Source organism: Phyllostomus hastatus, unplaced genomic scaffold (genome assembly GCF_019186645.2).
Source record: "Phyllostomus hastatus isolate PE091 unplaced genomic scaffold, TTU_PhHast_1.1 phas_contig_159, whole genome shotgun sequence".
Classification (NCBI taxonomy): domain Eukaryota; kingdom Metazoa; phylum Chordata; class Mammalia; order Chiroptera; family Phyllostomidae; genus Phyllostomus; species Phyllostomus hastatus.
Genome location: NW_025333640.1, coordinates 4,033,490 through 4,059,734, shown reverse-complemented (window position 1 = coordinate 4,059,734; position 26,245 = coordinate 4,033,490). Strand labels below are relative to the sequence as shown.

The following is a 26,245-nucleotide window of genomic DNA, read 5'->3' as shown; positions in this document are numbered from 1 at the left end:
GCCGCAAAGCGCGGCAACCGTCGTTCGGCGTTACCCGCTGCCGCAAAGCGGCGGATGCGCCGCTGGTTCCCACCCCGCGCTGTGACGTTAACGCGTGCCCAGCGGCGGCGGCGGCTGCGCAGTGGGCGCCGCGCCCTCCCCGCGACGCTGGTGGCGTAAGCGCGGGCCGCGGCGACGCTGCGAGACGGGCGAGCCGGGCGCCCGCGCGGCGGGGACGGCCCGCGCCCAACATGCGGAGGCCGGTGGTGCGGGAGCGGGGGCTCGAGCGGGCGCCGGAGCCGGAGCGAGAGCAGGACCCGGAGCGGCGGCCCGCGCCGCGCTGCTGAGGGAGTCTGGGCCACCCAGCTCGGCCGGCTGGTCGCGGGGCCACGGCGGAGGAGGAGAGGTAACGACGCGCGCGCCCTCGCCGGCTGCCGCGGCCACGCGCCCGGTCCTGCGGCCCCACCCCCGCGGACCCTGGACCCGCCGCCCCTACACCCAGCGGACCCCGCTACTCCTACAACCCACGCTCTGGACCCCCGCACTTCAGATTTCTGGGTCCGTACCACTCGCGGACCCCCGCACTCCGAGTCCTGCTAACCCCAACTCCCACTGATCCCACAATCCGGAACAGTTTGCCCCAACACTTCCTTGACCCTCACACCACACTCGGACTCCACTCCACTGAACCTACAGCGCACTGACCCCTATACTCTAGACTCCTGTTTCTCACTCCTTTCTCTCCGCTCTCTCGATGTTGTCCCCCCAGTGACCCCCAAACTTAGGCCTTGCCATATCTCACATTCCAGGCCCAGTTGCTCACACTGACCCCTTCCTCCAGACTCAGATGCCTTCACTGTCCCCTCAGCTTCAGACCGAGCTGTGTCCTCTGATTCCTCACTCCAGACCCTGCTGTTCCCACTGTCCACTTAGCCCCACCCCACCTTCCTCCAGTGCTCTTCCCTGGACCCTTGCCCACCTGGTCCCTACATCCCTACCCACAGTGTCACACATTTCCTCTCTCCTTTGTAGTGTTGAAGGTCTTTCCAGGAGAGCCCAGAGGAAAGGTTTTGGGTGGGCAAGGGGTGTGCAGTAAGGAGAGGCCTTAGCTGGGGTGACCTGTTGCAGGGTGCTGCTCAGGAACTCCCAGCTTTCAGCCTGACTTCGCCCTCTGCCTTCCACCCTCACCACTAGCTTTGTTGTCTAGAAAGGCTTCAGATCCCAGAGGGGTGTGGGAGGTCTGTCCACCTCCTCTCCTGGCCACACTGATCCCACTACTGATTCCTGCCTTGTTGGGACAGTGTTTCCCCTGCTTCCTCTACCCCAACTTTCTTCCGGGGGTTAGTGGCTGGGGGCCTAAAACTAAAAGAAAGCCTTACAGTGATGTTGAGGTTGTCATCCTGGGAGGTCCTGGACAGCGGAATTATTCCCAGCATTGTCAGAAGAAAATGGCCCTGGAGGGTTTCCTGCGTGTAGGTGGAGTCTGGCATTTTCTCCCAGTTGCTTCCACAAGGGCACCCAGGCCTAGCCAGTGTCTGGGACTCCAGGAGTGGCTACATGTCCATCCGGTGGTGCTCCATCTGGTGTGGCTCTGGCTCCCTGGGTCCTCTGACCCAGCTGGAGTAGGGGGCACACACAGGCTCCCTTGGCATTTGCCAGCCCAGGCTCGTGGGAATGAGATGAGTGGGGGAGCACAAAGGCTCTGATCGAAGGGAAAACCACCTACCAGGAGCTGCTCTGATCAGAGAAGGGGTGCCACCACAAGGGATAGAGTCACCCCTGTGAAGAAGAGATTGTGAGCCAGGCCCACAGGTTTGAAAGGGGGAAGTTTGCTGTGGTTGCCAGTAGTCAGTTTCTGTTTTTCGCTGTGTTTCCACCAAATTGTGCTCTGAGAAGGGAACCACTCTGGGCTCTGCAGGCTGATGGGCAGGGGCTTGGTGCAGCATCTGCAGATGCTCATCTCCAGGGCTCAAGTGTTTGTAAATTCCTCCGCGCCCCGGCTCCTTTAGGTTCTCTGGCCATGCCTCTCAGGAATGGAACAGTAGGGCTGCTTGGGGAACTGGGAGTGGGCCCAGTCCCAGGTTAGGGGGCCAGTTGTGTCTGCTGCAGGTGGAGGTGTGACCACGTCACGTGTGGGGAGGCTCTCTACAAGGAGCTGGCTGGACTCTCCACCCCAGCAGCAGGGACATCACAGGTCTGGTTTGTCTGTGCACCACTGGCAGTCAGCCCTTTTCTTGTAAAGTGGCTTCTTGTCTGGTTCCAGTCCCTCTGATTTCTCTGAAGCAGATGATGACGGGCATCTCATTACCTGACTCTGGGCGTTCCTGTGCTGTGACAGCCACCCTGTGCAGACTGACTTTTTTAATGGCTGGTTTTGGCTGTATCTGACTCTTGTCCTGATTATGTAGTAATTTTCTCTGGGTAACAAGAGGAAGCAGGTGAGGTTTTTAAAACTGAAAACCCTCCTATGTGCTCACCCTAGCTTTGGGGGAGCGAGCACGCCAGCCAGTAATTTGGGAAGCAGACTAGCCGAGAGGCATCCTGGACAGCTGTGGAGCCACTTGTGACCTTGGGGATTTACTGGTAGGTCTGAGCAAGGTCCCTGCAAGGCTGAACTTAGGGACGGTGACATCGGCCCTGGGATACTGCTTGTCCCATGGTTAATTTTGCTTCCCCTTCTGGGTCCCCAGGAGCTGCCCCAGGCTACCTCAGGAGCAGCAGGGTTCTTCATCAGTGTAGTTGTGGTGAGGTTGGGTCCCTGTCTTGGCATATTCTTTCTGGGCTCTGAAAACCCAGGGGTGAATGGGCCGGAGAGGCAGGGCACCTTTGGAGCAGGGCACACGTTACAGTGTGGCCAGGGGCTACCAGACTTCTGGCCTTGGTGGTTTGGGTGGGTTGGCTACCTTCGTTTTAAACCCGAAGGAGAAGTCAGGTCCTTGTGAAGGAGCCCGGCACGTGGTTGGGATCTGGTTCTGGTAGTGGAGCAGTAAAAGGGGTTTCATCTTCTGTCAGTGGCCGCTGTTAGGCGCGGTGGAGGCCTTGCTGTCCTGAGTCCTGGCTGCCTGGTAGGGACTGTCCCTATAGGCGGTGTGCGTCTATACTGGCATTGCTGTGGTTCCTGAGCTAAGGCCTAGTTGGTCTGGGAGGCCCCTGCCTCAGGCAGCTCTACGTCTGTCCCCTCTCATTTGGGAGCTTTGTAGAGCCCTGCTGGGTATCCTCCTGAGTCCTCAGTGCATGGATGGGCAAGGCAAGGCCTTTTGGTAAACAGGCCTGGGGCCCAGCCCAAATTACTGTGCCCCCACCTGGCTCTGCTGTCGCCTAAGACCCTCTCCAGATCCTGTTTGGGGTCCCCTGCCCTAGAATTCCTTAGGGCAATGTGAGGGCCCCTCCTCAGAGCCTTCCCCCTTTCAAGCCAGCCCCCTCAGCACAGGTCCTTTCTTGTCTAGGAGTCCAGCGGCATGCGCATTTGGAGGCTGAGTAATGGTAAAAAGCAGCCTCCTTGCTGTAAGGTCTTGTCGGCCTGCGTTCAGAGTCAACTGAAGTAGTGCACTAGGTGTGGGATGCAGTCTGCTCCTAGGTTATAACTGCGACCTCCGCAGAAGCATGTTGATGAGGAGGGAGGACATGCATGGCCGCGCTCATGCAGGTGTGAGAAGGTTCCCATTGAGGGCAGGGCAAGCACTGCTTACTTGGGGTGTAGCCACCCCTGTAGATGAAGGCCAGAGAATGCAGGGCACACTGGCTGTGCAGGGCAGGACTTCTGTCCTTGTAGCAGGTTCACCTCCAGAAGCAAGAGTCTGGCACAGGGGGCTGTCGAGCTCATTTTCACTGGGGGCCACATCAGCCTTGCGGTTGCCTTTAAAAGGCTGAATGTAATTTTAGGACTGTATAAATGTAACTACTCATTAACTAGGGGCAAGGAGCTTGGTGCTGCCACTGGGTAGAAAAAAGGTGCCCGACCGGATAAAACAAGGTGGAGGGCCAGATTTGGCCCAAGGGCCGTGTGTTTGCCACCCGTGGTCTGGCAGGATGTTCTCGGAAGACTGGAAGAGCGCCCGTGGTCCTTGGGCCTGTCGTCCTCAGAGCCTCTCCCACCAGCAGCAGGCCCGGGGCCCCAGGCGCAGGCTGGGTGCCCAAGATAGTCCTAGGTCACTCTGAGTTGTCCTGGGCCATGGTGGGGTCCGAGGTGGCCCCGGAGCAGGTGGTTGCTGCTTAGAAGGTGGAGATGTGTATAACATGTCGTTATGTGCCATGACTTTATGTTGGTCCACGATTCATCTTAGAGTCTTTAAAAAAATTGTGCTTAAAGATAACCAACTCTCATTTACCCAGAAATCTCTCTCTGAGGATGTGGAGTTTCGGGGCAGTGTCACTGTAGGGCCCTCAGCCTCCATGGGAACCTTGTCTTGGAGGTAACCCTGAGTCGGCAAGTGTGACTTGTCTGTCATGGGGGCCTCTGCTTGCTGTGGTCCTGGCAGGACCAGGCTGGTGGGCATGTGATGGACAGTGGGCACCCCAGGGAGCAGCCTTGACTGCCCAGCAGGGAGAGAGCCGAGCAGCTCCAGTGCCTCTCACATTTTCCCAAGTTCACCGGGTGCCTGGGAGAGGAGGAATCCTACACAGAACATTATGGGTTGGGGGCTCATGGAGAGACTGGCACAGACCCCGGGGCTCACTGCTTCTAGAAAGGTTCCTGGTCTGGTTTTTACAGAGCCTTTCTCATGTGGTGCGTGAGGCCGCCTTGGGTCTCAAGGACCTCCCAGGGATGGGGTTTTCCTCGCAGCAGCTCTAGTCGTGACAACCACAGGGGTTGTCAGGCCCAGAAAGGACATCCTGCTCTCGCCTCCAGGAACTGGAAGGCTAAGGAAGAAGGTGGGGAGGCCAGTGAGGGGGGCTGGTGCCCCCAGCCTCGCCGCTCTGCCCTTGGGAATGAGGCCCCTGGGCTCCTCTGCGTCCTCCTGGCCCTGTTCCCACCTCCAGGCTGTCAGGGGTGGATTACACCTGTGGCCCTGCTTTCTCTGGCTTCCTGTACAGATGGGGCACGCCATTTTTCCGGACACCTGCTGGACAGGAGACAGCTAGGTAGCTGATTAGGAGACCACACTCCCTGTTTTAGGAGAGCACATAGCACAGTGGACAGCTGCTTTGCTGTCCTCCCTCTAAAGCAGGAGGTCCAGCTCCGCTGGCCCCAGTGCACTTTGTGGCTTGTACCCTCACCTGGTGGACTGCAATGGGAACACCAGGTGCTTCTCAGTCCCAGGCTTGAGCTTCCCTGTCTGGTGGGGTCACAATGGTACCTGGCTCATGGGCAGTGACAATTGCTTGGGAGGGACAGGTATTCAAGATCCCCGGTGAGAATGGTAGCCCAGATGTGAGTCTGTGGGTACTTCCCAGTATGCCAGTAGCCTCATTGAGGAGCCAAAAGCAACCGGTGAAAGTTATCTTAATACATTTTATTTAACCCGATATGTTTAAACATGTAATGGTTAAGAGAGCTTATTCTTTCTTGAGTATATTTTACGCTGAGAGTTCATCAGTATTTGGACATTAAATTTTCATCGGAAATGCTTGGTTTTAAGAAATACACAGATTTGAATAGAAAATGGTATCCTTGGGACCAGCAGGTCCTGCTGGCTGCTCTGTCAGCCCTGCTGTGGGCTGTGCGCCCCTCAAATAGGCCTTAGCCTGAGGGTGCCAGGTGCCAGGGGCAGAACAGCTTCGAGAGCAGCTTCCTAGAGGTGTGGCCAGATACAACAGGGTAGGTGTTCGGCCAAATTGAGTTTCAGACAAACAACCCAAAATTGCTTGGTATGAGCGTGTCCCAAATACTGCTTGGGATACACTTACACTAGAAGTTGTTCGTTGTTTATTAAGCTTTAGTGGTGATGGGGTGCCTGCACATTTATGCCTGGGTGGGTGTGCTGGGCTTGGGTTTAGGTTCGAGGTGGGCGGCTGGGTGACCAGGTGGGAGGTGGAACCTCACAGCTGAGTGGTGACTCCTACCCCAGTTGTTTGGCGTAGGTCCTCAGGCCCCACCTGGCCACCTGCACCGGCATGTTGGGGGTAGGCTGGAAATCTGTGGTTTTAGCTGCGCCTCAGGTGACTGTGATCCAACCTTCTAGGCTTTAGGGCCTATTCTGCCCCAGGGCTGACCCGGGAAACCAAATTTGGGGTGCTGCGTCTTCATCAGTATGAGACAGCGGTATTGCCGCATCTGTGGCCAGAGATAGGACTGGGCAGCTCTGGGGTCTCCAGGTCTTTAACTGGTCACCAGTGCTATGTGGACCACCTGTGTGAGGATGGTGTGCCCCGGAATGTGCCCAGGGAGGCTGACTCTCTGAGCCCCCTGAGGTTTGAGCCCTGTGTGTTTACAGATGTGTGTGAGCCCCATGTGCGTGCCGGGGAGGGGGAGCTGTGCAGTCATCCTGACCAGGTTTGAAATGCTGGGTGTGCTGTGTGAGCTCCTCGACCCGGGGACCAGACCTGTCCTGGTTGGTTTGGGGGCCCTCTGCGCACCCTCGGGCCTCACTCAAGGCTGCTGGGAAGGGCTGAGGCTGGCGTGTTGGTGTCAAGCTCTCATGCCTCCAGGAGGCAGCCCCTCCTCTCCCTACTGTCCGGCCAGTTTCTGTGCCTCTTTCTCTGTGTGGGTACACACCTCTGATTCCTTTGTGACAGAAGCCTGTTCCACAGGGGCCCAAGGGCACCTGGTGTGGCTCTGCCAGTCACCCTGCATGCCGGCTGAACTTTGACCTGTACAGGGACCAACCCTGCTCTCCAGGCTGCCAGCTGGAGCCACACTCACTGTGACTTTTTGTAATTTTTAATTTTTTTCATTGATTTAGGAGAGAGAGAAAAAAACATTAATTTGTTGTTCCACTTACTTATGTATTCATTGGTTGATTCCTGTATGTACCCTGACCAGGGATTGAACCTACAACCTTGGCGTATTGGAACAATGCTCTAACCAGCTGAGCTACCTAGCCAGGGCTCACTGTGACTTTTAAACAGCTTTATTGAGATACTATATACTCCCCATTTCTGTTTGAGATGTAATTCATCGACCATAAAATTCACTGTAGACACCTCAGTGACTTTTAGTGTTTTCAGTGTTGTGCAGCCAGTACCTCTGTCTAGTTCCAGAATGTTCCATCACCCCAAAAGAAACTCTGAACCCTTAGCAGTTATTCCCCAGCCCCTGCAACCAGGAATCCACTTCCTGTCTCTGTGGGTTTCCCTGTTCTGGACGTGTCACATAAATGGAATCACACAGTGTGCGGCCTTTTGTGTTGGCGTCTCTCACTGAGCATGATGTGTTCAAGGTTCACCCATGTTGTAGCAAGTATTAGAGCTTCGCTCTTTTTAATGGTTGAATGACATTCCAGTGTGCAGATGGAGCAGTTTATCTGTTCATCAGGTGATGTACATTTGGGCTGTGTCCACCTTTTGGCCTTTGTAAATCGTACTGTGTAAGCATTATGTGTAGGTTTGTGTAGGTGTGTGTCTTCGGTTCTCTTGGGCACCCACCGAGTAGCTGGGTTGCTGGGTTATTGGTATCTCTGTTGAACTTTTTTTAGAAATTGCTGCCTGTTTCCCACAGTGGCTGCACCATTTTATATCCTGCCTGTCACGGATGAAGGTTCACTTCTCCACATCCCTCCACCCCCACCCTCCCAATTCATGTTTCAGTGTTTGTGCCCTGGCTTCTCTTTAGTCCGGTTCTGTCCTGTCCTGGGCTCTGACCTGTTATCCAGGCAGCTCTTCCTTCTCAGAGTCTGGGAACCCTGAGCAGTGCTCAGAATCCCACCTGTCCGCTGCTCTGCGCTTTCCAGAAAGTCAGAAGTTCTGAGCCAGTCCTGTGTCCCAGTCACTGCGGCCGCACTAGGCAGGGTCCTGCACTTTGAGACTTTCACAGACGGACAGACAGCCTGTGGCCTTTGGCCATGGCGGGTTTCATGGCCACCCTCCCTTCAATGCTCTCCCAGGGAGGTGTGTCTGAGTCTTCAAGTGACTGAAGAAACCAGGACCTGGTGTCCCGGCAAGTGAGACCACAAACCAACATCCTGTTCTCGGTATTTTTAAGTAGCAAAAACAAGGTGTGCACGTTGAAGACAGCGAACCTCACAGCAAAGCATAAAGACTGCTTTTGAACAACCACTCAGCACCCAAGAGGTGGGTGCCATTCACTCTTGAGGTCCCTCTAGACACCTGAAAACATGACTTTATAAAGGGGACCTGGCACAATAGACCTACATCCCCTGGGAAGTGGCCATGGGCTCCCTCCGTCCCAGGCTGTGCCCACTCCTGCCTATCAGCTTCCAGCCAGGTTGCAGTCTGGTCCTGAAGTGGTGCTTCCGAGAGCCCGGGGTGAGGGTTCTATGATGGAGTCTGGGAGGGAGGTCCGAGAGCCCGGGGTGAAGGTTCTGTGATGGAGTCTGGGAGGGAGGTCCGTAGGGGGCTGCTGGTATGAGGTCCCAGGCGGGTGTGCTGGGCCCGGGTTGGGCTGCCCTTCTGGGAGGACAGCTGCCTAGCATCTCCGGTGTTGGCTCAGGCCATCCTCCTGGCCTGGCCCTCAGTCCAGTGACGTGTCCAGTTCTGGGAGATGTGTCTGATATAAAGGGTATCTTCTTACCCCAAGGGAGCTGGCAGACCCTCTCCCCATCCTGGAAGTGATCAGGTCTCTTGAGGAGGGCTGGCCCCTGTAGATGATGCTGGGCCCACCCCAGTAAAATTGGGGGCTAGGCAGTATCACTTTCCATGCACTCTGGCCAGTGTGCAGGTGTCTTGGGGGCCCTTTCATTTACTTCAGCGTAGATCGCACCAGAGTTTTCAGCCGTGAAGTCTCCAACCCTGTGTGTTCCCAAGCTTTGCATCTGCTCACACCACCCCACCCTGACAGCTCTGAGAAGGGAGGCGGGAGGCTGAGAGCACCCTCCCCACCCTCCTTTCCCCACCGTGGCTGAGTTTAGGAAATGCAAAAGTATTGTTTTCGCCGTGCTCACAGGGAGGAAGGAAAGTGGATTCAGGCCTGGGAAGGGTAGAGAGATGGGTACTGCCGTGGAGCCCAGCCCTGGGGACCACTTCCTGGGCTTTCGCCCACCTGCAGGAACAGCTTTGTGGGGCTGCACCATCTGCCGCTTCCTTTCTGTGCATGGGCTGTTTCCTGACCCTGTGGAGGGTGGGGACAGGGCTGCACCTGCATGGCTGTCACTGGTGCTGCTTCGGTCGTTCCTTTCGGTTGTGTGGCCTAGATAGAGAGCCTCATTTACCTAAATGCCATTGTTCCTGTTTAAAAATCAAAGTCCCCATTCTCCACACTCACTGCTACTGAATGTTACTTCTTTTCTAAGCCCAACGGGCTGAGAAGTGAGAGCATCTCTATTACTCTCTTCTGCCTGTGCACTGGGCAGGCAGAGTGCCGTGTGTCTGTGAGGCTGTCTTGTGCCTCTTCTGTGGCTTTGCCCACTTTTTCTTGGATCTGTTGGTCTGTTTCACGTCACTTGTTTGCTGGTCTCTGAGTCCCTGCGTGGTGCCACACAAAAGGCCTCGTGTCCTTGAGGAGCTCGTTGTCAAGGGGCAGGCATACAGTGACCGCATATGTGCTGCTCCATGGCTGAAGGGTTCAGGGGTGGGGTCTCGGTGGGCTATGGGGGTGGCCTCACAGGTGACATTCGAGTAGGGACCGTGAGTGGGCGCCGTGCACCTGTGCTTGAGGGAAGGGCAAGAAGGAGGCCACCAGAGGAGATTGTAGGTTTGGGTTTTTAAAAATAAACATTATTTGGGGAAGGGTGGTAATGGGAGGGAAGTGGGGAGGGTTGGGTTGGGTGGACTGGATTGGGAGTAAAAGGGAGAAAACTGTACTTGAACAATGATTAAAATAAAAAAAGAATGTAAAAAAAATAAACTTTATTTTAGGGCGGTTTTAGATCACAGAATTACTGTGAAACAGGTGCACACTACGGTGTCCCCACGCCCCATCCGTGCCCTCTGTCAGCGTGGTGCCCTCATCACAGCCGATGAGCCAGGACTGAAGCGTCATTAATAAGTAAAGTCCATATTTACTTGGGTTTCTCCTCAGTTTCCCCTGACGGCGCGTCTCTGCCCCAGGCCCCCATCAGGATCACACATGACTCCGTCATCGCCGTTCTTAGATCCCTCTGGCTCAGATGGTTTCCCTCTTCCCTGTGTGGGTGCTGGGGACTGTCATGTCCTGCGTGACGTCCCCAGTTTAGGTTTTCTGGTATTCGTCACACTGAAGGACATGCATGCCTTGCTCATCTGTCACCTTGGGGCCCCTGCTGTCCACACAGCATCTCACTGCTGACACTGACTGACTCTTATGTTCCTGCTGGGGTGCTGGTCAGGAATTTCCACTGAGAAGTCCTTTGAGGCCAGAAGTTCAAGATCAAGCTGTCACAGGGCCACATTCTCTCCAGGAGGATTGGGAGGCGGGTGGTGTCTTTCTGCCTCTTCCAGCTTCTAGTGGGTGCCAGAGTTCCTTGGCTTGTGGCCCCATCTCTCTAGTCTCTCCCTCCATTGTCACGTGGCCTTCCTTTCCTGTGTGTCTCTGTCTCTTCTGATAAGGATACCAGTTACAGATTAGGACCCACCCTAATTTGTGAATAAGGTCACGTGCCCAGACATCAGGCGTTAGGAACTGTCTTGTAGGGGACACATCTCAGCCTACACCAAGGACTGATATAGTGCTGAACTGTAGTTACACCACGTAGCAGAAATGCCCAGGATGGGTCTGGCCTTGCCAGAGACCGTCATGTGGGCCGGGACATCCCTCAGTGTAAGGTGCGATGAGGGCTTGACCAGGTGTCTGTCGGGCCTGTGGGGAGAGAGCAGCTGTCAGGAACACACGCTGAGATCATGGCACGTGCCAGACATGCCACTGTCCAGGACGGTGTGCACAAGCCCCAGGTGGTAACAGGCGTCTGTCATCAAGCAGCATATCCCCAGGCAAGAGCATGCTTTCCCTGTTGGCTGTCTCCCAGCCCCCCTCGTATTCCTCCTCTCAGCTCTTTAGTAGGACGTTTTCAGATGTGCCCAAATGTGGGCACCTCCCGCCCGTGGGCCCATGGTCCGGCCCAAGTTACCTGCATTTGCCCAGTGAACTCGGTCCCCCCGTGTTCTCTGCGGCATCGCAGCAGGTTCTGGTGGAGCCCGTCATGAATCACAGCCGGTGCCTGTAGTCCTTGGGGCCCCTGCTGTCCACACAGCATCTCACTGCTGACACTGACTGACTCTTATGTTCCTGCTGGGGTGCTGGTCAGGAATTTCCACTGAGAAGTCCTTTGAGGCCAGAAGTTCAAGTGCCAGCTACCGCCAGAGCTGCCACATGTGCTCCCATGTCTGCACCTGTCCGGGAGATGCACTTTTACAACCCAGACTGTTGTGCTTGGTTTTTGGTTGCCATGGTCTGAGGTGGCACAGTTTGTAGTAGCAGCCTTGTCTTTTTGTAATCTTAATTTTGGAAACATTTCAAGTCTGTTGAAAGCATGCAAGGGAAGTACCTAATCTCCTCTGCTCCTCATGGGCTCACTGCCACCTGTGGCCGTGTTTGCTTTTCCAGAACTGTGTGGGAGCATCATGCCACCTCGTGACCATCGCCTGTGAATCTCTGGCCCTCTCCCAAGAACGTTGACGCATCTAGTCCACCTTTCCGTGATGGGTGCAGTGACAACTGTCCCTTCTCAGAGGCCTGCTTCTTTTCCTCCATCCAGTCTAGTCAGGACTTCAGATCGGGCACTGTGCATGCCCTCTGGGGCAGCACTGACTGGCGCCCACGCCCTGGATCACTGATGCAAGATCTCAGGCCACCTGCATGCCACGCTCAGTGCCATGTCCATGCTGCCTGCTGGTGGCACTTCCCACCCCCCCATCCCCAACCTAGGTCTGGACGTTTCCTCGCTGCCCTTGGTCTATAATTTGGTGCACTAAGACCAGTTTCTGCTTAATCCTTTTTGACACTGACCTTGTCCCTAGAGGCTGGGCAGCTGGTTCCTATGCAGTCATCATGGGGCACTTCCTTCCTCTTTGCCATGACGTGATGTTGCATGGCCCCAGGGTGGGTATGTCTCCTCTGTCCTTGTCCCTCTTGTGGGGGTATGGGGGCAGTGTGCAGACACCAGGATGTGGCACACTGGGAGCTCATCGTGGCTCCTGGGGTGCCATGTTGCTGGACCTGGATGAATCCTGGGGAGGAGGTCCTGCCTCTATCACTAAGTCCCCAGGCAGAGGTGGGCTCCTACTGTGGGGGACACACACGCATGTGTCCAGAGTTGCCTAGAATGGGCTGTAGCCAGGATCACCTGAGTCTGGGTGCATTCCAGGCTGTACTCACAGTGGGGTCCACTGTGTGGCCTGTGAGGCCATTCCCTGGGGAGGGAGGCTGCCCACAGCTCCCTCAGACTTGCCCAGGGGCTGTGCTGGTGATGTCAGCCAGGGACTGTGACATCACTGACTGGAGATGGTCAGAGAAGAGGGTTTCCGGGGCCCCCCGCAGGGGAGCCAGCCCCTGGCCCTGACAAGATGGAGGACCCCAAAAAGAACAGGGCAGGTAACTCCCCTGAGGTGCGCATTGACGGAGGAGTACGGATGGCCCTGAAGTGGAGCGTTCTCTGTGAGACCTCAGTGTGGACATGGGTGGGGCAGCAGCTTCCAGGGGCCTTCTGGGGATCATTTCAGCACAAAACTGAATTTGGCTGTGACGGTCCACGTGGAGCCCATTCCCCTGGAGGGCCTTCCTCCCTCTGGGGATGTGGAAATGGGGGCCATGCTGGTGCAGTTGAGGCCTAATGAGGAATGGGAGGTCCTCTCCTCCAGGATAATTACTTTTAGCTTCTGCACCGGGACTGAGGTCATATACTTCCTTCCCCTTAGGCTTTACGTCACTTGCTTCCACCCAGGTGTGCTAGGCTGGGCATTCAGCTCTGGCCCTACCCCCACCTTGGACTTTCTTCCATGCATTCCCCCACTGTCCAGTGCATGGCTCACTCTTGCTACCCGCTGCAGGTCCCATCTGGCTCAGAGCAGCTGGGAGAGGACCCAGGCTGCCCCCATGTGGCTGGGAGTGAGCAGCACCTCTCACAGCCCCTGCGAGTCTCTGCTGCCCACTGGGTTTGGGGTGGCAGCTCCTGTTTGTGGGGTGAGTAGGGCAGGGGCTGGTGTCCTTGGGGAGGAGTCAGGCCCTTCACCTCCCTTCCAGTAACTGCACACCTGGCCTGTGTAAGGGGCTACCTGGAGCCCAGGCACCCTGTAGTAGGGGTCATTGGGGGTCATGTTGCAGGCCCAGGTGGGGCAGCAAGTACGCCAGAATCTTCATTCCTGGCTGGCCGCTGTCTCCCCACAGCCTGTGCGGTGCCAGGACCGACATGTATGTAGAACCTCCATTTTTTTCAGGGCATATCCTTTCTCCGTGTTGGCTATGCTCAGGCCCAAGGGTCACGTGCAGGTCAGGCACCTTCTTGTGCCCGGTTATGCATGCAGCCCCTCTGGAGAGAACTGCCAAGTGTGGGAGGGTGTGGACATATGTGTGGGGTGCATGTGTATGAACATGGAAAAAGGGTGTGTGTGTATGTGGGTATGTAAGCACAGGAGGGGGTATGCACATGTGTGAGAGCACAGCAAGGTGAATATGTGTGCTACACCTCCGGGCCCTTGCTGTCTTGTGGTCCCTCCTCTCCATGAGCACATGGTTGAGGTTCCCCTCCGTGGAGTTCCTGCTCCTTCTGTCTCTGAGGCGTGGGGCTAGCCATTCCTGGAGCCAGAGTGAAAGACCAAGGGCAGGCTCTGTCCTTGGCCTGGTTCTCAGAGGGCCCCCACTTCTGTCCACTTCCATCATTCCCAGGGCTTTGTTCCTGCCTCAGGGTGAGGGAGCCCCATATCATGTGAGATACCCTTGGGGTCCTTGCCTCCAAGGCCTCATGGTGTCACCATGTCCAAGTTGCTACTGTGTCTGTAGCTGGCCAGGCGCTCAATTAATAGGCGGTGCTCTGTAGTCTGTTGTCTTCCATCCTCAGAGGAACGACCCCTTGCCTTGGGGGAAGGGGCTTTGTGCTGGGTGGCTCCTGCCCCTTTCTGCATCCAGGTTAGGTTCTCCTCCTGGTTCTGGGGCTTCTGTCACTTGATTGGCTGTCACTCTTCATAGTGCAGTTGTCCTCGAGCTGTGTTGCGGGCCAGCACGCAGCAACTCGCATCTTACACCACCTTGACATGTGGCATTCACGGTGGCCTCTGCCCCCACACCCCCAAAGTCACAAGCCACACTTGTGCCTTCATATAGCTGCCCAGAATGCCATCCCACTGTGCCAGCCTCCTCAGACTGTGCTCTGGACCTTGGACCCTGGGCTGAATTGTGGGCAGGTGGGTGGGTCTCAGTCTTCTGACCCATGTTTCTGTTTTCTCCCCAGCTGGGAGCCACGAGATTTGAGGCAGCAGGACCTATCAACAGAATGTGTCCTCTCCCTGCATGCGACCCTGAGGCCACCGAGAGGAGTGCTGCGGCCTGGTCCTTGCGAGCACCCACGTCTCACTAGCCAGGAGTCTGCCAGGCGCCATGGTGTTCTAGCCCCGAAGAGCCGCCTGCGACCTCAGGTCTCCACAGACCCGGGATTTGTACAGCAGCAGAGTCACCGTGGAGAGGCCAGGGTACCACAAACTTATGGATTTTGACAAGAAAGGAGGGAAAGGGGAGTCGGAGGAGGGCCGGAGAATGTCCAAGGCTGGCGGCCGGACCAGCCACAGCGTCCGGAGCACGGGGACCAGTTCTGGGGTCCTGATGGTGGGCCCCAACTTCCGGGTCGGGAAGAAGATAGGCTGTGGCAACTTCGGGGAGCTCCGGCTAGGTGAGCCCCGCTCGTTTGCATTCAAGGGATGGGGTGGGGGGAATGCTACCCAGTGGGGTCACAGCCACTCACCGGTGGCCTCCCTCATTATTGCAACCAGGACACAGGTAAGTGCGTGTGAGTTTCTGTTCCCCAAGGAGGGGGTTGGGTAAGGGGGGTAGATTCCTGGCCTTGCCCCTGTGTGTCTGATGGCCAGCTCTGTTGGGGGACTGAGCCACACACAGGAGGGCTGACATGGGTGCTGCCAGTGTCTAAACTGGAGCAATTTACAAGCTCAGCTCCTGCTCGGCACTTGCCTGTAGAGCTGTGAGTGGCCCTGGGTTTGGAGTTTCTGAGCCTACATACTATCAGGCTGGGCACAACTCTCTGCTGGTGGGAGGGGCATGCAGAGTGGGCACTTGGCCATCGCATCAGTAACTGAGACCAGTGGGAGAGGGAGAGCCAGGCACCTCCCCAGAACGTGGCCCATGCCCCTAGCCTGGCCTGCACGGAGGGGCCCAAGCAGCACGGTGGCTACCTCTTCAGCTTCCCCTGGATGGAGCTACCCTGCTTCCCCATTAGGGTATGCATATGCGCACACATGTTTTTGAGAGTGTCTGTGTTTTACATGTGTCAGTAGCTAGTGGCCCTTTGTTACTCTGTCCATTTATGCGACTGCACCCCATTTTGTTCATCGGTTCTGCTCAGGGATGCTGGGCTGGGCCCAGATTTGGGCTGTTGTGGATAAAGCTGCCCTGAGCGTCTTTCTCCAGCCCTTGTGTGTGAGTGTTTGCTAAGGAACTGGGTTGCCAGGGAGGTATGCTGGCTCCGTTTTCAGGGTGGTTGTGCACTTCCATCTGCAGGCAGCGCATGGGAGTTCTGGGTACCCTGCATCCTTACCAATGTTTTGGGGTTGTCAGGCTTTTTCTTGTAGTAGGTATGAAGTGCTGTCTGTGGATTTCATTTGCATTTCCTCGGTGACTAATGTTGAACATTATACCCCTGTATCTGATGTGTCCTTTTTCCTTTGTTTCGAAGCTTTTCTTTGGTTTCAGGTTTTGGTTCTGCACTATTTAGGTGTGGTTTTCTTTGGGTTTATCCTGCTTGGGATTCACTGGACTTCTCGGATCTATATAGTGACACTTTCTCATTGAATTGGAAAAAACTTTGGCCGTTATTTCTTCATTTTTTTCTGCCTCATTTCACTGTCTTCTCACTCTCAGGTTCCAATTATACATACGTTAGGGGTGGATATACTGTCCCCCAGTTCCTCAAGCTCTTTTCCATGGTCTTCTGGCCTTTTTCTCTTTGCTTCAGTCTAGACAGTTTTTCTTCCCTGCATTCTAGTGTCCAGTTTATTGTTGGAGCTATCCAGTGAATTTTTTATTTCATACACAGTATTTTTCACTTCCATTTGACTCCTATATTTTTCCCTTGAGATTTTCCATCTGCTTGTTCATTTTACCCATCTTTTTCTCCAAATCCTTGAGCATGCTTGTACCTGTTCAAAATGCCCACGTCCTAGCTGGTGTGGCTCAGTGGTTGAGTGCCGGACTGCGAACCAAAGGGTCGCCAGTTCGATTCCCAGGCAGGGCACATGCCTGGGTTGTGGGCCAAGTCCCCATTAGGAAGCATGCAAGAAGCAACCACACATTGATGTTTCTCTCCCTTTCTTTCTCCCTCCCTTCCTCTCTCTAAAAAATAAATAAATAAAATCTTCAAAAAGAATGCCCACATATGTGGTGCCTTTGACTTTTTTCTTGTTACAGCTCTCATTTCCTCATTGTTATGTGTCTAGTGATGTTTTATTGTATATTGGACATTGTGAGTGGTGCCACATGTCACAGACTTTTAAGCCTGAGGACTTTGTGCTGAGGATTTATCTTGACTCCATTGGGAACTGAGTTTGGCTTTCTTAGGGCAGGTTGTGAGCAGATGTTACTCGTGGGCTGGAGTTGCCTCGTGTGTACCTTCTGGATTTTTAGCCTAAGGTTAGGAAAGTTCATGCCCTGGCTATTGTGGCTCAGTGGATTGAGGTCTGTCCCACAAACTGTGAAAGGTCACCAGTTCAATTCCTGGTCAAAGCACATACCTGGATTGCAGGCCAGGTCCCCTGGTTGGGGGTGTGTGAGCTGCAACCAAGGGATATTTCCCTCACACATTGACGTTTTTCTCCCTTTCTTTTTCCCTCCCTCGCCCCCCTCTAAAAATAAATTTAAAGTTTTTTTAAATGACACTTTCTAAGGTTAAGGGAGTTCACAGAGGCCTCCCTGCTCTGGATGACTGCATCTCTAGTGTCTTCCCGTCTTGCATGGCCTCCAGAATCTTCCTTCTGCTCACAGCCCCTTGGGAGCTGTTCTCTGCCAGGCCTTGCAGAGCCTTGCACCTTCTGCGTGCACAGCTAAAACTGGTAATGTGAGCACTGGTGAGCCTCTCAGAGCCCAGAGCACCTGAACTACTTCAGAAATCTAAATCCACGGACTTCAGGTGCGTTTGTGTGTGTGCGCGCGCGAGCACTTTACACATGCGCGCGCACACACACATGCACACTTTGACCTCAGGCTGGACTCCAAGGACTTGGGCTCTCCTTAGAACTCATGCACAGTCAAAACATGAGATTTCTTCACCGAGACACAATAAAATGCCCGTTTACTATAAAGCATCAGTTAGACTTCATGAATGTTTAAAATGTTTATCGCAAAATGTTAAGAGCTGGACTAGGTAAGACACAGACTGGGAAGAAATATTTTCAGAGCACCATTTGACAAGCGCTGGTGTCCAGGATACGTGAAAGGATGACAACTTGATAATAAAAGGACAGACACTCTAATTAAAAATGAGCAAGAGAGTTGAACAGACACTTTCCGCAGGCACATGACGAATGCCCGAGGAGCACGGAAGGCACCAGCCTGCGCTGTGCTCCACGTGTGCGGCGTGAGCCATCAACGCTTGGAGAAGTGACCGGCCTGCCCACAGAAAGGCCCGTAGGCCACGTTCACTGCAGCTCTGCTGTAACGGAAAACGGGAAACAACCCAGGTGTCCCTGTGCTGACTGGGTATGTGCCTTGGTGGGCAGGTCCCCACTCAGCTGCCAACAGGAACTGTGGACACACGACATAGGAGTCTTGAGCCCATCACGCCATGTGCAAGGAGCCAAGGAGGAGAGAGCATGCCGATGACCCCACCTCGGTGCAGGTGGGGGCCGTGGGGACACTCTGTGTCTTGATAAGGGTACAGGGTGCACAGGGCCATGCGTTGGCCAAAGCTCATCAGTTGGCAAACTTCAGATGTGTTCATTTCATAGGTAACTGTCATGTCCAATGGGAGAGACAACACCTCTAAGTACACACTGAACTTAACCTGTAGGCTGGAGCACTTAGGGGCCGCTACTGATGGCTGAAAAATGTATCTGTAAATCAGAGATTCATGACCGACAGACGCGCGACAGAACCAACAGTGGATTGTTCGTTGCGTTATCTAGGCGGTGAGGGTGTGGCTGGCTGTTCACCGCACAGTTCCTTCAGTATTTCTGTGTTTGAAACTTGCATAATAAAATGGGGGGCGGGGGGTGTGCAGGGAACACAACAGGCACACCTATTTTTATCAAAACCCAGGAGCCAGGACGAGGAGGAGGTTTGCTTGCCTTGGTTGTTGGTGTTGTGAAAAGTTGTGTATTATAACCACTGGGCACCTCCCCTCACCCTTAGCGGACAGTGGCGAGGGGAAGAAATAAAGGGTAAAAAGATTGGGAAAGAAGAATTACAGCTGACAGTCCCCAGTCACACCTGTGTCAGCGAGAGGAATCTCAGCAAGCAGGTTGGGGGCGCGGTGAGCGTAGCAAGGCTGCTGGTCGAACCCGCACAGAGTCCAGCTGTAGTTCTCCGCTCAAGCAATGACAGACAATGAAGGGTTAAAAACAATGCTAATCATAAGAGCTCTCTTCTTGGCTGGAACTGCCATCGTAATCCGCCAGAATGACTAACACAAAGGGAAAGAGGGGAGGTACCCCCTGTACTTTCTCTAGGCCTTTTAGAAAATGTGGAGTTCCTTTGGCTACATGCCTGCGAATCTGCAAGAAAGGCGACACTGCAGACATCGAGGGAATGGGCACTATTCGAAAAGGAACGCCCCACGAACGTTCCCATGGCAAAACTGGGGGAGTCTACGGTGTCACCCAGCATGCGGTGGGCGTCATACACAAACAAGCGCAAGGGTCTTGCCAAGAGAATTAATGTACGTATTGAGCATATTAATCACTCTCAGAGTTGAGACAGTTCCTCAGATGTGTGAAGGAAAACAATCAGGAAAAGGAGGAAGCCAAGAGAAAGGTACCAGGGTTCCTTCAACTGAAGCGCCAGCCTGCTCCGCCCAGAGAATCGCACCGCAGGAAGGAGCCTGAGCTGCCGGGACTCGTTCCCTGTGGGTTCATGGCATGATGAGGGTGAAAAAAAAAATAAAAGACTTCTGTACTGATTTGTTTAAAATGCTAACTGTATAAGTACCACGCGCTAACCGATTGCGTGCCACTGGAACGGCAACATTACTAATTGTAAGAGTGCCAGAATTCATCAGGCGTTTCTGGAATAAATCTGACAGAGGCTGGGTGAGCTCTCTGAGAACTACAAAGCATCTCTGGGAGAAGTCCGTTCCAGGGTGTACGGGACGGTTTAGTATGAGATGTTGCCGTCTCCAGTTCTGCAGACTCCAGGACACTGCAGAGCTCTGAGAAAGTCAGTAAGCTGACTCTGAACCACCATGGAAACCAAGGCCCTAGAATAGCCACGGCGGAGCGGAAGACATACCCACTGCCGGGTGTCCCAGTGATGTGGACACCTCGGCGCATGCCAGGATGGGGCAGTGACCACGACCAGTGGAGCAGATTTATGTGCTGGGGAACCCTGGCCTCAGCCTCTGAGGTTGAACACTGCGGTGTCTGCTGCCGTGTGGGTGGGGCGGAAATAGCTAGAGTGCAGGTGTCAGCCAGGCTGTCCTGCTGCAGCAGGCAGAGAGCAAGGTGAGGCCCAGTGGTGCAGACACATGTTGTGGGGCTGTGCTCTCAGAGTACTGTGGTCCCAGGACAGAGTCAGGACAGGATGACATGGGGAGGGTCCGCTAGACCAGAGATGGCAGTGCAGGTACACACAGCACTGCACACTAACTCGCTAAGGCACACGAGGGGCTGGTGGCTGGACCAGCTGGAGCTCTGTTAGCATTAGAGAACGTTAACAGGTGGAAAGCTGGATTTCGTCAGGTTCTGGAACTCACGTTTGTGCAGTTCTGTGAGGTTGGGCACATGAGCTCTTTCTTGGTGGTCACCTGGAGATCCTGGTGGGTGGCTTTGCAAGGCCTGCTCTAGGTGGTCTTAGTGTAACCTGAGGGGGACTGGTCCCCTACCCTGGTCTGCTGGGTTCTGTTGCCTGGGGAAGCCAGCCTGGGCTCTCCTGCCTGCCAGCACTGTGGGCAGGGTTTTACCACCTGACACAGTTGACACGGGGGTGGGGATCTCAGTCCCAGGGTGGGGATGCAGAAGGAGGGCACGAGGCACCTGGGGTGAGTCCTCTCCAGGTCATGACCAACCTTACAGGGTGGATGTAGGGTTTTAGCCAGGGATCTTTACTCCACAGTCACGGGGAGGATGGGGGAGTAAGGTGCTGGGATGAACCATAGGAGGGGGGCAGGGAAGGGAGGCAAGGACGAGGTCCGCTGGTGGGAGGGACCCACTAGGTGGGAACCGGAGGCAGGGATATGGGCTGATCTGGGCTATTTGCCACCTGTCTGCAGGCCCCACGTGGAGGCATTGAGTGGACTGTACCCATGGGGGCCCCACGGGTAGAGCGATGAGGGAAGGGGAAGATACTTAGGGGATGTGGGTGTCTTCGGTTCCCTTTGCTTCAGTGGGTGCTGAGAAGGGCCATGGGTCAAGTTGGGGTCTTTGCTCCATTTTGATGGGAGAATTGGAGCACATTGGTATGCTTGTTGGGGAGGTTCCTGCTCACGAGTTGGAGATAGCTGCTTGAAGGGGAGGAGGCGGGGTTAGGAGGAGTGCCTGGGTGAGATGGGGGCTGGAGTCGGGAGTACAGAGAGGGTGGCAGCAGAGGCTGTGGAGGGGAGGGCAGCAGTAAGGGTGGGGCCCTGGGATGTGAGCATGCGGAGCAGTGGGGACCTAAAGGGGTGCGGGTATCTTGTGGGTGTCCTTTTCACTCCCAGGACCCGGGAGGACAGGGCCAAGTTCAAGGGGGCTACTGGGAACAAGAGGTGCCCCTTGGAGGCGGGTAGGTCATGTAGGGTCCCTTGCCTGCTGGGGGTGGGAATTGGGGGCCAGGTGGCCCTGCTGTGCTGATTCCTCTCTCCTTCACAGGAAAGAATCTCTATACAAATGAATATGTAGCTATCAAATTGGTGAGTCCAGGTTCTTCCCCCAACAGCAGAGACTCCCCCCACATGAAACCCATCTAAGTGGGGTCTGGGGCAGGAGGAGGGGGCATGCTACGCTCTAGGTTACCCTTCACCTCATCCTCCTTGTCGCTCCAGGAGCCCATCAAGTCCCGGGCACCGCAGCTGCACCTAGAGTACCGCTTCTACAAGCAGCTCAGCACCGCAGGTACCCGGATGGGGACAGTGGGGCAGCGTGGGTCCGGTGTGGGGTGGCAGTGGGTGCCTGCTGCAGGCCCCTGTAGGCATCTGTGCATGCTCTGTCCGCAGAGGGTGTCCCTCAGGTCTACTACTTCGGCCCGTGTGGGAAGTACAACGCCATGGTGCTGGAGCTGCTCGGGCCCAGCCTGGAGGACCTGTTCGACCTGTGTGACCGCACGTTCACACTCAAGACCGTGCTCATGATCGCCATCCAGCTGGTGCGGGGCTGGGCTATGGCACCCCTGGCTGCGAGGCAGGACGGGACTGTGGCTGGGAGAGGGGTGGGAGTGGGGCCTTGCAGGGCCTGGGCAGATGGGGACACTGGCCCACCCACCCCCAGATCACCCGCATGGAGTATGTGCACACCAAGAGCCTCATCTACCGCGACGTGAAGCCGGAGAACTTCCTGGTGGGGCGGCCGGGCAGCAAGCGGCAGCATGCCATCCACATCATCGATTTTGGCCTGGCCAAGGAGTACATCGACCCCGAGACCAAGAAGCACATCCCGTACCGCGAGCACAAAAGCCTGACAGGCACCGCGCGCTACATGAGCATCAACACACACCTAGGCAAGGGTAAGTGGCACACAGGCGGGAGCTGGAGGGGTGGGAGGAGCGTGCTGACCTGCTCTCCCCTGCAGAGCAGAGCCGCCGTGACGATCTGGAGGCGCTGGGCCACATGTTCATGTACTTCCTGCGTGGCAGCCTGCCCTGGCAGGGGCTCAAGGTGGGTCAGGCCACGGGAGTGGGGATGTGGGAGCGTCACGGCTCCCAGCGATGGCACTGACCACTCTCCCCACAGGCGGACACACTCAAGGAGCGCTACCAGAAGATCGGGGACACCAAGCGGGCCACACCCATCGAGGTGCTCTGCGAGAGCTTCCCAGGTAAGGGCGGCCCTCAGCCAATGCTCCCTCTCTTCACCGCCTCTCTCCCTGGCCCCCAGCCCCCTCCCCTGCATGCCCCCCTCCCACATCCACCCCCAGCCCTGCCGGCTCTTCTCAGAGGAGATGGCCACATACCTGCGCTACGTGCGGCGCCTGGACTTTTTTGAGAAGCCCGACTACGACTACCTGCGTAAGCTCTTCACCGACCTCTTTGACCGCAGCGGCTTCGTGTTTGACTATGAATACGACTGGGCGGGGAAGCCCCTGGTATGTGGGGACAGGGCCTGGGTGTGGGGTGGGTCCTGGACATGGGGGCTTCACCCTGGGTATAGTGGGGAACTCTGGAGGTGGAGGGCTTTCCCTTGGATGTGGGCAGTCCCTGGGCATAGGGGAGGTGGGACCCTGGTTGTGTGGCCTTTACCCTTTATGTCAGGGGGTAGGGCCTGGACATGGGGGGAGGCGGGGCAGGACCCTGGATGTGGGGGGCTTTGCCCTGCATATGGTAGGGGCCCCTGGGTATGGGAGGCAGGACTCCAGACCTGGTGGTTGTGCCTGGACGTGGAGGAGGCCCCAGGCACCCAGAGCCTTGGTGCAGATCCGGGTGAACCCTGGTTCGTGGGGAGAGCGATGCTGGACTTCATCACCCTGTCCTGCCCATCCTGCAGCCGACGCCCATCGGCACAGTCCACACTGACCTGCCTGCGCAAACTCAGCCAAGGGACAAAGCCCAGCTGTACAGCAAAAACCAGGTGAGGTGCCAGGCCAAGGACGCCAGCAACCCTGGGGGGCGTGGGGATTGCAGCCCACGTGACTTTCCTGCTACCCACCCGTCTAGGCGCTGAACTCTACCAACGGGGAGCTGAATGCGGACGACCCCACCGCCGGTCACTCCAATGCCCCCATCACAGCGCCCGCAGAGGTAGAGGTGGCGGATGACACCAAGTAAGACCCAGGGCAGCGTCGGGGTGGAGATGGCTTAGGCCTCGCTGGTACCCCATGCCCAGCTTGCCCGTCACACCCATGCCCACTTTTTGTGTCCCCCTTCCCTGCTCCAGGTGCTGCTGTTTCTTCAAGAGGAGAAAGAGGAAATCGCTGCAGAGACACAAGTGACCCTGGCGGTGGCGCCCCATACCCTTCTGCTGCAGCTCCTGGGGGAGCTTGTCCGGGTGACCCACAGCCAGGACATAGACTGTGGCCCCGAGCTGCCCACCCCCACGTGGGTTACTTCCTTCACATAAGACTTTGGCCGAAATTTCTACACCTGTGTCTAGTCCTCCCTTCCAAGAGCATTAACTATTTAAAACAAGGAAAAGAAAACACAGCGGCCGCCCTCCCCGCGCCCCTCCTGCCATGTCTGCTAAAGTGAATAGTGTGACCTGGAGGCGCCGGCGACCCGTGCCGTCAGCCCACCAGCCCTGTTAGTGTCATAAAGTCCAGCTTGTCTCCCTCTATCCAAAGGCCATTTTCTCGAGGGGGAGCTGTGGGGCATGGCTGCCAGGGGTGAGCCTGCCCTGGGCCTCCCCAGATCAGACGGGAAGACGGGGTGGGGAGGCACCCCAACCAAAACGCTGCACCAAAGCTCGGACGGCACGGCCCACAGGTGTTCTTGCTGCGCCTGCTCCTGGCGCCTGGGGCAGCCATTCATGTGGCTGCGTGGGCCAGGGCTCTGCCTGGTGTTGGGGCTTCTTGTGTCCACACTCAGTGCCGCTGAGCCACAGGAGACAAGCGCCTTAAAGCCCCGTCTCAGCCCACAGGTGCGGCAGAGGCCAGGCAGCCGTGTGCGGGCAGCCAGAGCCTCTGGGGCATTGGCAGCGGCGTGTGCATCTAGGTGTTGCTTTACAAAGTGTACAGAAATGGCACTTCGTTTCTCTGATGCTTCCTGGAAGCCATAGAACTTAGGGGCTTTTTTAAAAAAATAAAAGAAAATGAAACCAGTTCTGAGTATGATCAGTCTTTATGAGAAGCTAGGGTGAGACTGGCAGCGGCTCAGATTTTACCCACGCCTCTCGGAAGGGACCGGCTGGGAGGTGTTGGCAGGAGGGAGGGATGGTCAGAAACTAACAAGTAAAGTAAGAGCTGGCTTTGGTTGTGTTCTTGGGGTGTAGGCCAAAACACCACTGTCAACTGAGTGATGAGAATGGGGGAGGTCACAGGTACTCGAACCACAGGATGGTGGGTGACTACACTGGCTCCACACACGTGGAGCGCAGCACTGAAACGGCCTGCTTCCTGGGAGAGACAGGGCAGCTGCCGTTGCTTCGGGACGGTGGGCTGTGAGTGCATACGGGACCGCTGGTCTCCTCGGCGGCTGTGGGCCTGCTGTGTCTCCCCACATTCCTAAGTTGACACCCACCTTCCCCGGGAGCATAGAGTTAGGATGGAGGGCCCCTGGGAGCTGGTCAGGATTAGATAAGGTCAAAAGGTGGGCCCCTCACAATAGGGTTGGTGTCCTTGTCAGGAGAGGAAGAGACCAGGGCTGGCTCTTCACGTGAGAGGATGCAGCCAGGTGGTGGTCAGGAAGGAGGCCCTCACTGGGAGCGGCCCTGCTGGCACCTCGGTCTCAGACGTGGAGCCTCTGCCATCATGAGAAGTGTCTGCGGGAGGAGCAGCCCAGCCCGTACTGTGCTGTTAGAGCCACCCGGGCAGGCTTCCGTAGCAGCCAGCGTGGCAATGATAAGAGCCAGCGTTGGTTTTCCTCCTTGATTTTAGAGCAAGGAAAGGAGAGAGAGAGAGAAACATTGATTTGTTGTCCACTCATTGATGCATTCATTCATTGGCTGATTCTTGTATGTGCCCTGACCAGGAATCGAACCTAGAACCCTGGCATATTGGGGTGATGCCCTAACTGACTGAACTACCTACCCAGCCAGGGCTAAAGTCAACATTCCTGAAAAAGGTTTAATGGGATTTCCAGGTCTTCGAAGACAATGGTAGCCTTCTAACAGATCCTTCGAGCATTTTCCATCCAAACAACAAAGAGCCACCAGAAAATAGACCAGGTGTGCACAACACCCTGTTCGCACTTCCCTGTGTGGTGTCTTGGCCTTCTGCCCACTCTGATCCCTCCGACAGCCCACGTGGGTGCACGGGCAGGAGGGCTGGCCGGCCGGGTGGCCAGAGGCAGAGGGGAGGTTGTAGGGAATCCAGCAAGTGGCCCTCGCCCCTGTGGATGGGAAACCCGCTTCCCCAGGTAGAAACCTCAAAGCCCAGGACGGCCAAGCTTGCCCCTAACAGCACTTGAAGGTATGAAAAACACCTGGGATCAGAAGTTCATAAAATAAGGACAGAAATGGGCAAGAAACAACAGGAAACAGTGGCTTGAACTGAAGAAGGAAATGTGAGAAAACAAAATATTTTAGAAACGAAGTACGAGGTGCCAGGACGCTGGGTCAGGTCTGGGGAAGGGCTTCGGAAACAGGAAGACACGGGCCAGCGAGGGACTGCCCCGGAGGACGAGGTGCGGGGAGGTGGCGGTGATATCAGGCCAGCGGAGAAGGCAGGCGTGTGGTCGAGTCCTTGAGGAAAACCGGACCTTGTGTTTCACACTAGCTCAAGGGAAACACTCCGTAGCAGGCGGAGGAGGAGGTGCCCCCGGGCACACGGGAGACCATTACACACCTGATGGCCGGCTCAGACGGTGGTTTCAGAGATGAGCCTCGGGGCCTGCAGGTGTGAAGACGACACAGAGTACGTGGCAAGAGAATTTGTCGTCAGGCTTTTCAAAACAGACACATGAAGCAAGGGGCCTGGATTTTAAGGATTTCCCTGATGAGACCTGAGTTGTCAGCATTGTTTGCTTTCAAAATATGGTACCTTTTTGTCTGGCTGCTTTTAAGAGTTTGTTCTTTATATTTTTTATTTGATGATGGTGTGTGGTTTTCTTTGTGCCCTGCTGGGCACTTGCTGAGCTTCTTAGATC

General features: G+C 55.8%; 1 protein-coding gene across 2 annotated transcripts; it reads left to right on the top strand.

Annotated features, from left to right (window-relative positions):
* Positions 1 to 112: 112 nt before the first annotated feature.
* CSNK1G2 (casein kinase 1 gamma 2) lies at positions 113 to 24,260 on the top strand. Of its 2 annotated transcripts, none has more exons than XM_045831139.1 (12): positions 113 to 385; positions 14,394 to 14,631; positions 21,166 to 21,206; positions 21,339 to 21,408; positions 21,510 to 21,658; positions 21,781 to 22,015; positions 22,081 to 22,166; positions 22,242 to 22,326; positions 22,445 to 22,593; positions 22,992 to 23,075; positions 23,162 to 23,268; positions 23,382 to 24,260. In XM_045831139.1, exons 5-12 carry the CDS (start codon positions 21,560 to 21,562, stop codon positions 23,434 to 23,436), a joined length of 900 nt encoding a protein of 299 aa, XP_045687095.1. In that variant the 5' UTR covers positions 113 to 385; positions 14,394 to 14,631; positions 21,166 to 21,206; positions 21,339 to 21,408; positions 21,510 to 21,559; the 3' UTR covers positions 23,437 to 24,260. The 2 variants fall into 2 exon arrangements, with proteins under 2 accessions (XP_045687095.1, XP_045687093.1); XM_045831137.1 differs by having other exon boundaries at positions 114 to 385; positions 14,394 to 14,828.
* Positions 24,261 to 26,245: the final 1,985 nt, after the last annotated feature.